This window comes from Mus musculus, chromosome 8, assembly GCF_000001635.26.
Source record: "Mus musculus strain C57BL/6J chromosome 8, GRCm38.p6 C57BL/6J".
In the NCBI taxonomy this organism is placed as follows: Eukaryota; Metazoa; Chordata; class Mammalia; order Rodentia; family Muridae; genus Mus; species Mus musculus.
The window spans coordinates 105,669,313-105,680,978 of NC_000074.6; the positions used below are offsets into that span (position 1 = coordinate 105,669,313).

At 42.6% G+C, this 11,666-nt stretch overlaps 1 protein-coding gene across 9 annotated transcripts in view; it reads left to right on the top strand.

The window, feature by feature from the left end:
* Ctcf (CCCTC-binding factor) overlaps positions 1-11,666 on the top strand; it is a 46,449-nt gene that overhangs the window by 32,839 nt on the left and 1,944 nt on the right. For 6 of the 9 annotated variants that reach the window (XM_030243280.1, XM_006530646.4, NM_181322.3 and 3 more), the window contains 6 exons: positions 919-1,039; positions 1,979-2,128; positions 5,557-5,717; positions 6,684-6,866; positions 7,903-8,038; positions 10,759-10,947. In XM_030243280.1, the coding sequence (XP_030099140.1) occupies positions 919-1,039; positions 1,979-2,128; positions 5,557-5,717; positions 6,684-6,866; positions 7,903-8,038; positions 10,759-10,947 (940 nt within the window). The remainder of the gene's footprint in view (positions 1-918; positions 1,040-1,978; positions 2,129-5,556; positions 5,718-6,683; positions 6,867-7,902; positions 8,039-10,758; positions 10,948-11,666) is intronic. The other 3 variants (XM_030243282.1, XM_006530647.3, NM_001358924.1) reach the window with 1 other exon arrangement.

Here is an 11,666-nt window from a genome sequence, read left to right on the forward strand (position 1 = left end):
CAGACTAAATGTGAATGAAAAGTTAAAGAAAAATTTGAAAGTATATAGAGAGATGTGTTCTGTTGATTTGTGAGACTCTGGTAAATCAGGCAGGTATGGGGACAAGGTACTACTACTGTGAGTGGAAGAGCACTCTTAGCCTGCGTTTGGCATATCCTGAACATGGCAAAAGGAGCAGGCATTGAGGAAACTGCAGGGATAGGTACTTGACCACTGAACAAATGAGAACAGTTAATATAGAATTCTCATGGGTATGGGAGAGGTTTCTCTTAAAATCAGAAGGATTTTTCCAAAAATTTCAGAGAGATATTATGAATATCCAAAGTACTTTTTAGAGTCATGTTTGAAACTTATAGTTTGGGATAGGGTACTTACTAAGAGATGGAAAGCACGGTGAGTGGCAAGGAAGAGAGACCAGACTCATAAATCTCAGCCTGTCTAGGAAATACAAATGAGATGACAGCTTGTAGGGGAATTAAAACATGACCTTGGAGTTGAATTTTGTAGGAAATATATGTATGTATATGGCATGAGTTGTTTACTAAAGTATTGTGGATTTTCAAATAGAATAAAAGGGCTGGAGGTGTGGCTCAGTGGTAGAGAGCTCTTGCCTAATACAAGTCCCTGGGTTCAATCTTTAGGACCACCATCACCACACACACTAAGTGGTAAAGATTAGTATACTATCATGTGCCTTACCACCCAACTCAACTCAATTATTAGTGTGCCTGTTTTGCCTAATGTGTGTCCTGTCAATTTACCCCTGTCTCCTTGGATTATAATATTGCTGAGAGGAAGCAAAGGGACTTTAACTTTAGTGCCTCCAAATTAAGGTTTTGTACCTAAGCCATAGAGTTCATATTATAGTCCATGTTAACAGAAGTATAAGAGGTTCGTTCGGTTGCTTTCATGTTTCAGGTCAGCAAATTAAAACGACACATTCGCTCTCATACTGGAGAGCGCCCGTTCCAGTGCAGTTTGTGCAGTTATGCCAGCAGGGACACATACAAGCTGAAAAGGCATATGAGAACCCATTCAGGTAGGACTTCTCCCCTCCTGGTACTAATGAGCTGCTCCTCAGTGAATCCTGTAAACTGCCATGTGCACCCAGGGCTTACCTGAATGGAAGACTATTAAGAAAAGCTCTGGAATATCCTCTGAATTGATGGTTTGAAAATACACTCAAAGGCGATTTTATTTGAGTCTTATAATGTGAAAATGGTCCTTTTAAGGGAGACATCAAGTGAAATTAAAATCTCATGTTTATCTTTAAAAATCCGGGTAGAAGCTGGATGTGGTGGTACACACTTCTAATCCCAGCAAAGGCGAGCAGCTATTTGGAATTTGAGGCCAGCTTGGTCTACACGGCAAATTCCAGACTAGCCAGGGCTGCATAGTGACTCCTTGTTTTGTGTTTCAAAAAATAAAATTATGTCTGGATAGATTATCCAATTTACTCTGGTTTCTAAGTACTATCATTTTATAAAAAGAAAAGCTTGTGCTCAGTGTCATAGCACTTAGTAAGAGCATCTCTGGTGCCAAACCATCCTAGGCAACAGGACAAGACCGTGCTTCAAAAAATAAAAGAGAAGCCGGGCATGGTGGTGCATGCCTTTAAACCCAGCACTTGGAAGGCAGAGGCAGGTAGATTTCTGAGTTGGCTACACGAAAAACAAAAAAATAAAATAAAAGAGAAAGAACAATTTAGTTCTAGTCCCCCTGCCCAAAGTAAGCTTTGCCATAAGAAATCCTGTCCTAAAATAGAAGAGTGTAGAAAGCCAAGCTGAGCTTAGGTCTAGGATTTGTTTGCTAATTCTGAAGATAGATATGAGTTGAACAATTAATTACACCAAGTTTTATTTTCTCAGTCAAGGCCTTACTTAGGTTTTATATTTGTCTACCATTCCTCTATTCACCTACAAAGCTAAAGCTATAGTATTCATTCATTTAATTTGTTCATTCTGTATTTCCTTTTAAGGGGAAAAACCTTATGAATGTTATATTTGTCACGCTCGGTTTACCCAGAGTGGTACCATGAAGATGCACATTTTACAGAAGCACACAGAAAATGTGGCCAAATTTCATTGTCCCCATTGTGACACTGTCATAGCCCGAAAAAGTGATTTGGGTAAGTAGCAGTAAGAAACAAAGAATTCATGAAAACAAGATAAAAACTTGACCTTAAACTCAAACTTTTGTGTATGTTAATGAATGGCTTACCACTTAGTGATGCCATTGCTTAGCTCCTCCTCCCCCTGGCTGCTTTCTCTTTATTGGAGTGAAACCACAAGTTAAATCTATCTAAAATATAGATTATACATAAGGTAATGGGAACTGTAATGGGAAGCAGTGTGCCTGTCATAGTAGCTTCCATTCTCTAAACAGGGACGGAAAAGGTTTCAGTTAAGGCCAGGTTCCTTCAGGTTGTTCAAGAGTATTTGTGCATTCTGTGAGTAATTGGTTTGGTGGTAACTATTCCTATGTATTGGTAAGCCAGAGTTAAGCAGAGGGAGAATTCATCTATAGGAATTTTAATGTAACACACACTTGCACATTAGATCATCTAGAGTTCTCGCTTCATCTTTCTTACTAACAAAAAATAGAAGTCAGGAATAGTAAGTGCCAGCGTTTGGAAAGTTGAAGCAGAAGCATCAAGGCCAGACTGGGTTATGTGAGACTGTCGTAGACAGAAGATAAAGAGATTACTTATTGACAAACACCTGTGGTCCCAGTTTCTCAGAAGTCTTAAGCAGGGGAATCCTTTGATTCTGGGGAGTTTAAGCCTAGCTTTAGCCAAATTAGTAGGCTCTGCTTTACTACATGAAAAAATCATAAATACTACTCAGTCTGTGCTCTCGACCCAAAATTCACTGCTTCCTGAACATATTTGAACTTTTAAGTGTTGACTGTCAAAGCCAGAGCCTCTCATCTGCTAGCAGTCAAGCACTGTACCACTAAGTTATATTCTTAGAAATACTCTTTACATTCACTTACTTTTTCTTTTAAAGATTTATTTATTGTTATATGTAAACACTGTAGCTGTCTTCAGACAGACCAAAGAAGAGAGAAGGGTGTCAGATTTCATTACAGATGGTTGTGAGCCACCATGTGGTTGCTGGGATTTGAACTCAGGACCTTCGGAAAAGCAGTCAGTGCTCTTAACCGCTGAGCCATCTCTCCAGCCCTCACTTACATTTTTGTGGTTTAGATTTTTCTGTTTACAGTTGATCTTTACAGTATGAAGTAAGCAAGGTGTATCTAGTTTTACCACAGCGGTGAGTTTAATGCTCACAAAGATGTACCAGATGTTCAATATAATTTATGAGTGGCAAAGCTGGGCAGAAGCCAGAGTTCCCTCGGGTTGTTGTTTGTTTTGCTTTGTTTTTTGTCTTATTTTGATCTTTAGGGGTTGTTGTGTTTTGTTGATTGTACTGGGAATTGAACCCAGGCCATCTCAGAAGTAACATGAAGAGTAATATAGCCGGACACTGATGTCCTTCTGCAGCCTCTGAGCCCAGAGATGAGTGTATGAAGTGTGTGTACCATCTATCTCTTCCCCCCACCTCCCATGCTGGGATTGAGCCTGGTCCATAGAATTGGTCCTCTCGTCTTTTTGGGTTTTAGTTTCTCTTAGGGAAGAGACACTGGCTTTGCATATCATATGTTTATAATCCCAACATGGGCTGCTCTCCTCCGGAGCAGTCCTCCGACTTGCTCTTTCAGGGCTGCTCCTATTGTTCCTTAGTATATTAATTCATTTGTGGCACAGATCCTTTGGCTCTACTCTGTAGGAGGTGCCATGATGCAGTAGAGTTAGAAAAGTCTTTCCCTTTCTTTTAACTACTAACCTTCCTGGTTTTTCTTCTTAGGATAGAAAGGCAGCAGGGTGAAATTTCCTGTTATAAAACCAACTATAATATCCTTGTATCTATATTTACCTTCATCTTTCCTGTCCATCTTTAGGAGTTGGTGTGACTTTCTTTATCTGTTCTTTGTCCCTTCACCCTCAGCCCCACTTTTCTGTTTTCCTGACAGGTTTTCATTATTATTTTGTTTATCTTCACTCTCGTACTCCTGGATCTTTCTTTTCAAGTTGGTGTACTCCTTTCTCTCCTATCCACAAAAGAACTATTTTGGATAAGGCCTCATGGTATAGACAAGTTATCAAGCTACTCAAGAAGCTGAGGCAAGAGGATATGCCTTTACCCATGTAGGGAGACCCTGTCTCAAAGGTTTTTTTAAAAAAGAAGGCTGGTGACAAAGCTGAGTGCTCAAGTGCTTACCTGGTATGTGTAGGGCCCTGCATTCAATCTTTAGTACCACAAAAACATTTTTAAAATAACTTGAGTTTTTCCAAATGTATCCCACAACACTCATACACACTCCATACCATCCCATATTGCTGGAAATTAAATCTGGGTCATGTTGTGTGATAGGTAAGCTGTTTCTCACTGAGTTACATCTCTAGCCCTAGGTTTAACTCCCTTCCTCCCAGCCAGCCCTAATGAACAGTTTTGTCCCTTGTAGTCTTTCCTTCCCTGTGTTTATCATCCCTTTCATTTGCACTATCTACTGGCACTCCAGTAAAGGGCCTTGCTGAAACACTCCACTCATTTTATATGCTTCCCTAACAGTGCCTTACCCCAACAAACAAGTGGTGCACTGCACTCTCTGTAAAGCACTTTTTTTTCCTCGGCCTCCATGATTAAAGTGCTCTTGGGTTTCTCTCTTTGGTAGTTCCTCCCCTAGCCCCCCTTTTTAAAACTGGTCCCTCTTCTCAGTGGCCCTGACTCTTAGCCTAACCCAGGCTGGGTGTGGTGGTGAAGGCTTCTAATCCCAGCATTCAGAAGATGGTTAGGCAGTTATCTGTGAGTTCTAGGCCAGCCTGGTCTACATTGTAAGCTATTTGAATCATAGAGACCCTGACTCAACAGTGAAACAAGCCTGGCCATACGAGTTCTTACTCTTGGCCTTTTGTCTTAGTGACCTCATCAACTCCCTGGTTCCACTCCTGTTTTAGTACCAGACTATCCTTTTCTGTTCCCATCCCTATTTTAATGTCATTGTTTGGGATTCAGTATCTGTCAGACTATAGGTCTGGAATGACCTACACTTCCCTGCCAGAACAGACACAGCTTGGCCTTAATCCCTTTCCACTACTCCTCACCTCAGTACGTGGCTTTGTCTTCACTGGGTGTTATGTCCAGCACCCACGTTACTCTTCGCCTTTCCTCACATTTAGTCTCTGACCTCCATTGCTCCATTGCTCTCACTTCCTGGATTCCTCAGCACTTACGATTGCTTCCGGGTCCAGTGCAGGCCTCAGGCTTCCATCTTTGACCTGTTATCTCCCCATCTGTTGTTACTGTTGGATGGAGAAGGAGAAGGGTGGGGCCGAAACAGCACTAGGGTCTGACTCAGGCTCTCACCTACTAACCAAAGGTTTTACTTCTGATCTCATGTTCTTAAGAAGTAAATTAAATATAGTACTAATTTATTGAAATATTTAACTTGTGATTTTTCCAAGTTCAGCTTGGCTTTATATTTTGTTTGCAGGTGTCCACTTGCGAAAGCAGCATTCCTATATTGAACAGGGCAAAAAATGTCGCTACTGTGATGCTGTGTTTCATGAGCGATATGCTCTCATCCAGCATCAAAAATCACACAAAAATGAGAAGCGCTTCAAGTGTGACCAGTGTGATTATGCTTGTAGACAGGTAGGTGCTGTGTTAGTTAAAAAGCCATTGATGCTCTATCCATGTCAAGTATCATGACTAGTATGGTGGTTCTTTTTTTTTTTTTTTTAATTGAGATATGGTTTCTTTGTGTAATCTCTTTGTACATTAGGGTGGCCTTAAATTTAGAGATCCGGGCTGGTGAGATGGCTCAGTGGGTAAGAGCACCCAACTGCTCTTCCGAAGGTCTGAAGTTCAAATCCCAGCAACCACATGGTGGCTCACAACCATCCGTAATGAGATCTGACTCTCTCTTCTGGAGTGTCTGAAGACAGCTACAGTGTACTTACATATAATAAAAATAAATAAATCTTTAAAAAAAAAAAATTTAGAGATCCATCTGACTATTGCTTCCTGAGTGCTGGGATTAAAGGTGTGTGCTACCACACCCAACCTAGTAACTCTTTCTAAGAAGATTTTTCAGACAAGTATAAGGAATCATAGATGCTACTCTTTATCATTTGAATCTGGGTCTCCATATACATATACATTGGTCACAATTGATATTTTTTTTTTTTTGTTTTTGTTTGAGACAGGGTTTCACTATATGGACCTGGCTGGCCTGGAACTCACTTTGTAGACCAGGCTGGCCTTGAACTCAGAGATTCGCCTGCCTCTGTGGTGGGATTAAAGGTGTACGCCACCACCGCCCGGCAGTCATTCTTGACTATATAGTGAATTAGAGTCCAGCCTTGGCTACATGAGACTATGCCTGGAATAAAAGCAAACCAAAAAAATCCCAAGGGCATTCAGTCCAAGACTTGAGAGAAGAGTCTGGCCCCAAAATGATTCTTACACTGGAGTGAGCAGCTTTCTCTGCTGGGGTTTTAGGGACAACTTTGGCTTCCCTATGAAAAGACTGTTACCATCACAGCAAACATTGTTAACCCTTAAGGATGATAGCCCTGTGACTCTCGGAGGCCTTTCTGACAAGCAGTTCTGTTTCAGGAGCGGCACATGATCATGCACAAGCGCACTCACACGGGGGAGAAGCCTTATGCCTGCAGCCACTGCGACAAGACCTTCCGCCAGAAACAGCTCCTCGACATGCATTTCAAGCGCTATCATGATCCCAACTTTGTCCCTGCTGCCTTTGTCTGTTCCAAGTGTGGGAAAACATTCACCCGCCGGGTAAGGCTCAGGCTCCTGTTATGGCTCTTAATAGCACACACTTGATCTTCAGTTACAGAATGGAGTTGTGGCCACTGGAGTAATAAATGTAGGGATACTTTTGCCATTTGAAAAGTTATTCCTGGGGGCCTAGCGAACACAGAAGTGGATGTTCACAGTCAGCTATTGGATGGATCACAGGGCCTCCAATGGAGGAGCTAGAGAAAGTACCCAAGGAGCTAAAGGGATCTGCAACCCTATAGGTGGAACAACAATATGAACTAACCAGTACCCCCAGAGCTCTTGTCTCTAGCTGCATATGTATCAGAGGATGGCCTAGTGGGCCATCACTGGGAAGAGAGGCCCCTTGGACTTGCAAACTTTATATGCCCCAGTACAGGGGAACCTCAGGGCCAAGAAGTAGGAGTGGGTGGGTTGGGGAGCAGGGTGGGGGGGAGGGTAAAGGGGACTTTTGGGATAGCATTTGAAATGTAAATGAAGAAAATACCTAATTAAATAAAAATAAATTAATTAAATACCCATTAAAATTGCTCTTTATGAGAGTTGAAACTGTCAAATATTTAGAAATAAGATGACTTGAGTAGGCTGAGAGTAAAAAGGCATTTCCTTGCGTGGATTGAAATCTGTATTTCATCCTATCCCTAATTAATCTGACTCGGCTCTCTCTGTTGATTAGCCAAGTCAACACTAACCAGCTATTCTGAAACTCCCCCAAGTTTCTGTGTGACTACAGGCACTGAGCTCAAACCCTTCCCCAGCCCCAACCCCAGCCCCCCATACACCCATGTGCACGGGGCCCAGCCTTCTTACTGGTGCTTCCTCGCTCCTTTCCTCTTTCTGTTTCCTCCCCCATCCCTGATGACTACAGATGCTGTGCATCTTTCCTGAATGGATGGGAGGAACATGTTGAGTACAGTTAGCAGAATTTTGAGACTTTATGGATTCCTTAAAGTTTGTTTTTGTTCAGTTAAAGAGAACTTTGAGTCTGAACTTTGTTCTTTTAGTAGTGTGAAACAAGGTTTCTTCCTTTTGTCAGAACACAATGGCAAGACATGCAGATAACTGTGCTGGTCCAGATGGCGTAGAGGGGGAAAATGGAGGGGAGACAAAGAAGAGCAAACGAGGAAGAAAAAGAAAGATGCGATCTAAAAAAGAAGACTCCTCTGACAGTGGTAAGTGGGTCATTGTTGATTTGGTTAGAGGTGACACATCAGAGACCCAGTTTTCAGTAAATCTGTGTAAGGTAGTAGAGGCAAGAAGGCCCCTCTCCTTTATGCTTGGAATCTTTCTAAAGCCAGGTGCTACTCACGGAGGGGGAAGCCGGAAGAGCAAAGCAGAGTTCCCATGCCAGACTCTCCTTAGCAAGTGCAAGGCTAGCCTTGGCATCTGAAATGTCAGATGAGCCCCCGAAGTTAGAAGTGATGACATAAGCATGAGGTTGCAGAGCTGTGTAGTTTGCTGCAGTGCTCCCTGCTGCTGTAGACTCTGCATTGTCTTCTCTTTCCCTGCTACCTACCATGCCCTTCATTATGTTCATGTTCTCTCTCTGAAGAAACTACTGACAGCCTCTACTAGATCTGTACTGTTCTTTCTTCTGACTTCACCGCTGGTTTCACTCATAGGTCTTACAGATAACGTAGCACTAGAACACTGGAGGCAATCTGGACTCTATCCTATTCTAGTGAAGGCCATAGAGCCTTATTTACACTATAATTTCTGTTAGCCATCTGCACGGGTTGACCACAGAATTATTCCAAACTTTCTCAAAGCCAAAAGCCTTTTGACCTTGTTAGCTTTTTTCTGCATTTCCCCCATTTCTGGCTGTATCTGTTTAATTTTCTAGGCATAGGGCAGTGGAGACTTGAGTGAGTTCCACAAGGAAGCATCTTGTTTCTGATATACTGCCACCTACAGTGTGTTCTGTCTCTCAGGACCTCAGTTACTGGAACATGAAGCATTTTTATCTTCAGATGAGGCATTCACCCATGGCTCTAACTTTAAACACTCAGTGAATGAGTGTTAATAATGAGTGTTAATGAGTGTCATGCAGCTTGGAGGGAAGCAGACAGTGTACCCTGTGTGCCACACATAGTACTGGGCAAGGGTTACTAAGTACTTTCTGGCTGCCTGTAAGTGTTGACAGCAAAGCTGCCTCAGATGAATGTCAGAGGCTTGAATCCCACCTACAGCAGTTTGAGCTGCTCGCCTTTCCTGTAAATAAGGACAGTGCTGTGTGTATGTGTGTGCTCATGCATGCGTAGACCAGAGGTCACACCCCCGGGATACTCCTGGGAAATTGCCCAAATACTAGGATTATTTGGCACATATCATCACTCCAGGCTCTCTTTATTAGTATTTAACCTTTTAATAATATGTGTATGTGGGGAAATAACACATTTATATTTAATACACATTTATATTTATATAGGTGTGTGGCATGAATTCAGACTTCAGTGGAGGCCCAAATCATTAAATCCACCTATTGTGAATGCTAGGAACTGAACTCAAGAGCAGGAAGTGCCCTTAACCACTGAGCAATCCTTTCAGCTCCAAGGCCTTTAAAGAAAATATGGGTGATGATGATCAAATTCTCGAGTCCTCGGGTTTTCATGACAAGCACTTTACTAGCCGAGCTATCTCCCGAGCTCTGGATACATCCTCTTAACTGAAATAATGAAACCTAATAAAAAGGACTTTTTATTGTAGTGGACGATATAAAGGCTGTATTTATATAGAATATAACCCAGGGTGGCTTTAAACTCCCCACTCTCTTACCTCAGCCTTTCATGAACTGAATTATATATATATACACACACTACCATATGCAATTGTCTGCTGTCTTAATCCTCAAAGCACTGTTGGGTGGGCGCTACAGACACTCCCTGAGGAAGTGAAGGGTAGGTGTGTCAAGTCAGTCACCATGTAAGAGGTCTGAGGCTTCACAGCTTTACTCTCTGGTTCTTTGTTAGTATTCCCTTCATTTACCCCTTTACGTTTCATAGCTTTAAAGGTGGGATGTAGCTCAGTAGTACTTGCCCAGCATGCACGGCTCTGAGTTGAGTCCCCAGCACTGCGGTAAGTAGGTGTTATGGCATCCACCTATACATTTAGGAGTTGGAGGCAAAGAGGATCAGAGAAAGAAAACAGTCCCAGAACTTTGCCTCTTGCCCTGGTAAACAGGATTCTCATTGCATCTGCAGTTTCTGTATTTCCTTCTCATATAGGTGGGTGTGTGCACATGCTCATATGTTCCTGCCTCTGTCCAGTCAGAGATGAGCATCTCCGTCTTCATGCGTCAACTTAAGCTCAGTCTCCTGCTCTGCCTTTGTATAACAAGAGAAATATTTGTTATTATTTACTTTAGGGCTATTTTGTAGTTTGTTACATAACTGATAAAAGATGAAGCTGTCTGTATGGTTTGAAACTCAGCTTTTTTGTTTGTTGGTTGGTTTTGTTTTTTAATACAAGATTTCTCTGTGTAGTCCTTAAGCTCTGAGATCCACCTGTCTCTGACTCTTGAATGCTAGAATTAAAGCATTAATTCTATCACCATGTGGCATTCTTATTCTTAGACTCAGTATACTTTTATATGAGTACTCAGTATTCTTACACTAAGCAGCTCACATGAAATGTGGAAGTAGGTATTTTTCTTTTTGATACAGGCTCTCTCTTCTTAGCCATGGCTGTCCTGTAACTCATGTTAGCCTTGAACACACAGTGATCTGCCTGCCTCTGCCCCCCAACTGCTCTACCCCCCCCCCCCCCCCCCCCCGTGCCCAACCTTTCCTTAAGGGAATATAAAACAGTGTTTTCAGAACATTTAACTCTCTGCTTGCTTTCTCTTTTACCACTCACTCTGCTTGACCCACTACCTGTGCTTTGATTTCTTGAGAAGAAAATGCTGAGCCGGATCTCGATGACAATGAGGAGGAGGAGGAGCCTGCTGTAGAAATTGAACCTGAGCCAGAGCCTCAGCCCCAGCCTCCGCCTCCACCTCAGCCTGTGGCCCCGGCCCCCCCACCTGCCAAGAAGAGAAGGGGGCGACCTCCTGGAAGAACCAACCAGCCCAAACAGAACCAGCGTAAGTTGCCTGCCCTGGCTCAGTGAGCATCTCATGTGAGGAAGCAGACTGTGTTTGTGAAGATGGGCACTGAGCTTTGAGAACAAGTGAAGGTCACCACACAGGCACAGATGCTCAGGAAGCCCTGTTTTGTTTGTTTGGTTTGGTTTGGTTTTTTGGTTTTTTGGTTTTTTAAGGAAGTTTTTTTGTTTTTGTTTTGTTTTTTGATTTTGGTTTTTTGTTTTTTTACTGAGAAACATCTGAGGCAGTCTCTAAAAGCCTGTTACAAATGAAAAAGTCTAGAGGAGAAGGGTACTAATGTCCTGCAAGATGGGTGTGCTGTTATTTTGGGAGCGATTATAAAACAACCAAGGTCACAGTCACATGGCAGAGCTGACATGGTTATAAGTAGAAAAGAGCCAGGCTTTCAGGGAATGAAGGGCTGAAGCAACGAATAGACTGAGACAGTTCTGCTGGAGGAACTCAGGCCCCTAAAGCCGGGAGTGCTATTACCAGCCCTAATCCCAACACTTGGGAGGCTGAGGCTGGCCTGGGCTACATGGAAAGAAGAAGGGAAGGGGAAACCATTCAGGTGAAAGGATTGTCCCAGGAGTGTTCCCTTTCTAGCACAGTGCCTGGATGTAGTGGGTCTTAGATCGCCTCAAAGCAGCCTTTTCTTCTCTTTAAATTCAGGGCTTAATCTATAATTATGCTCCCTGAGCGCCATGTCCAAATGTCCA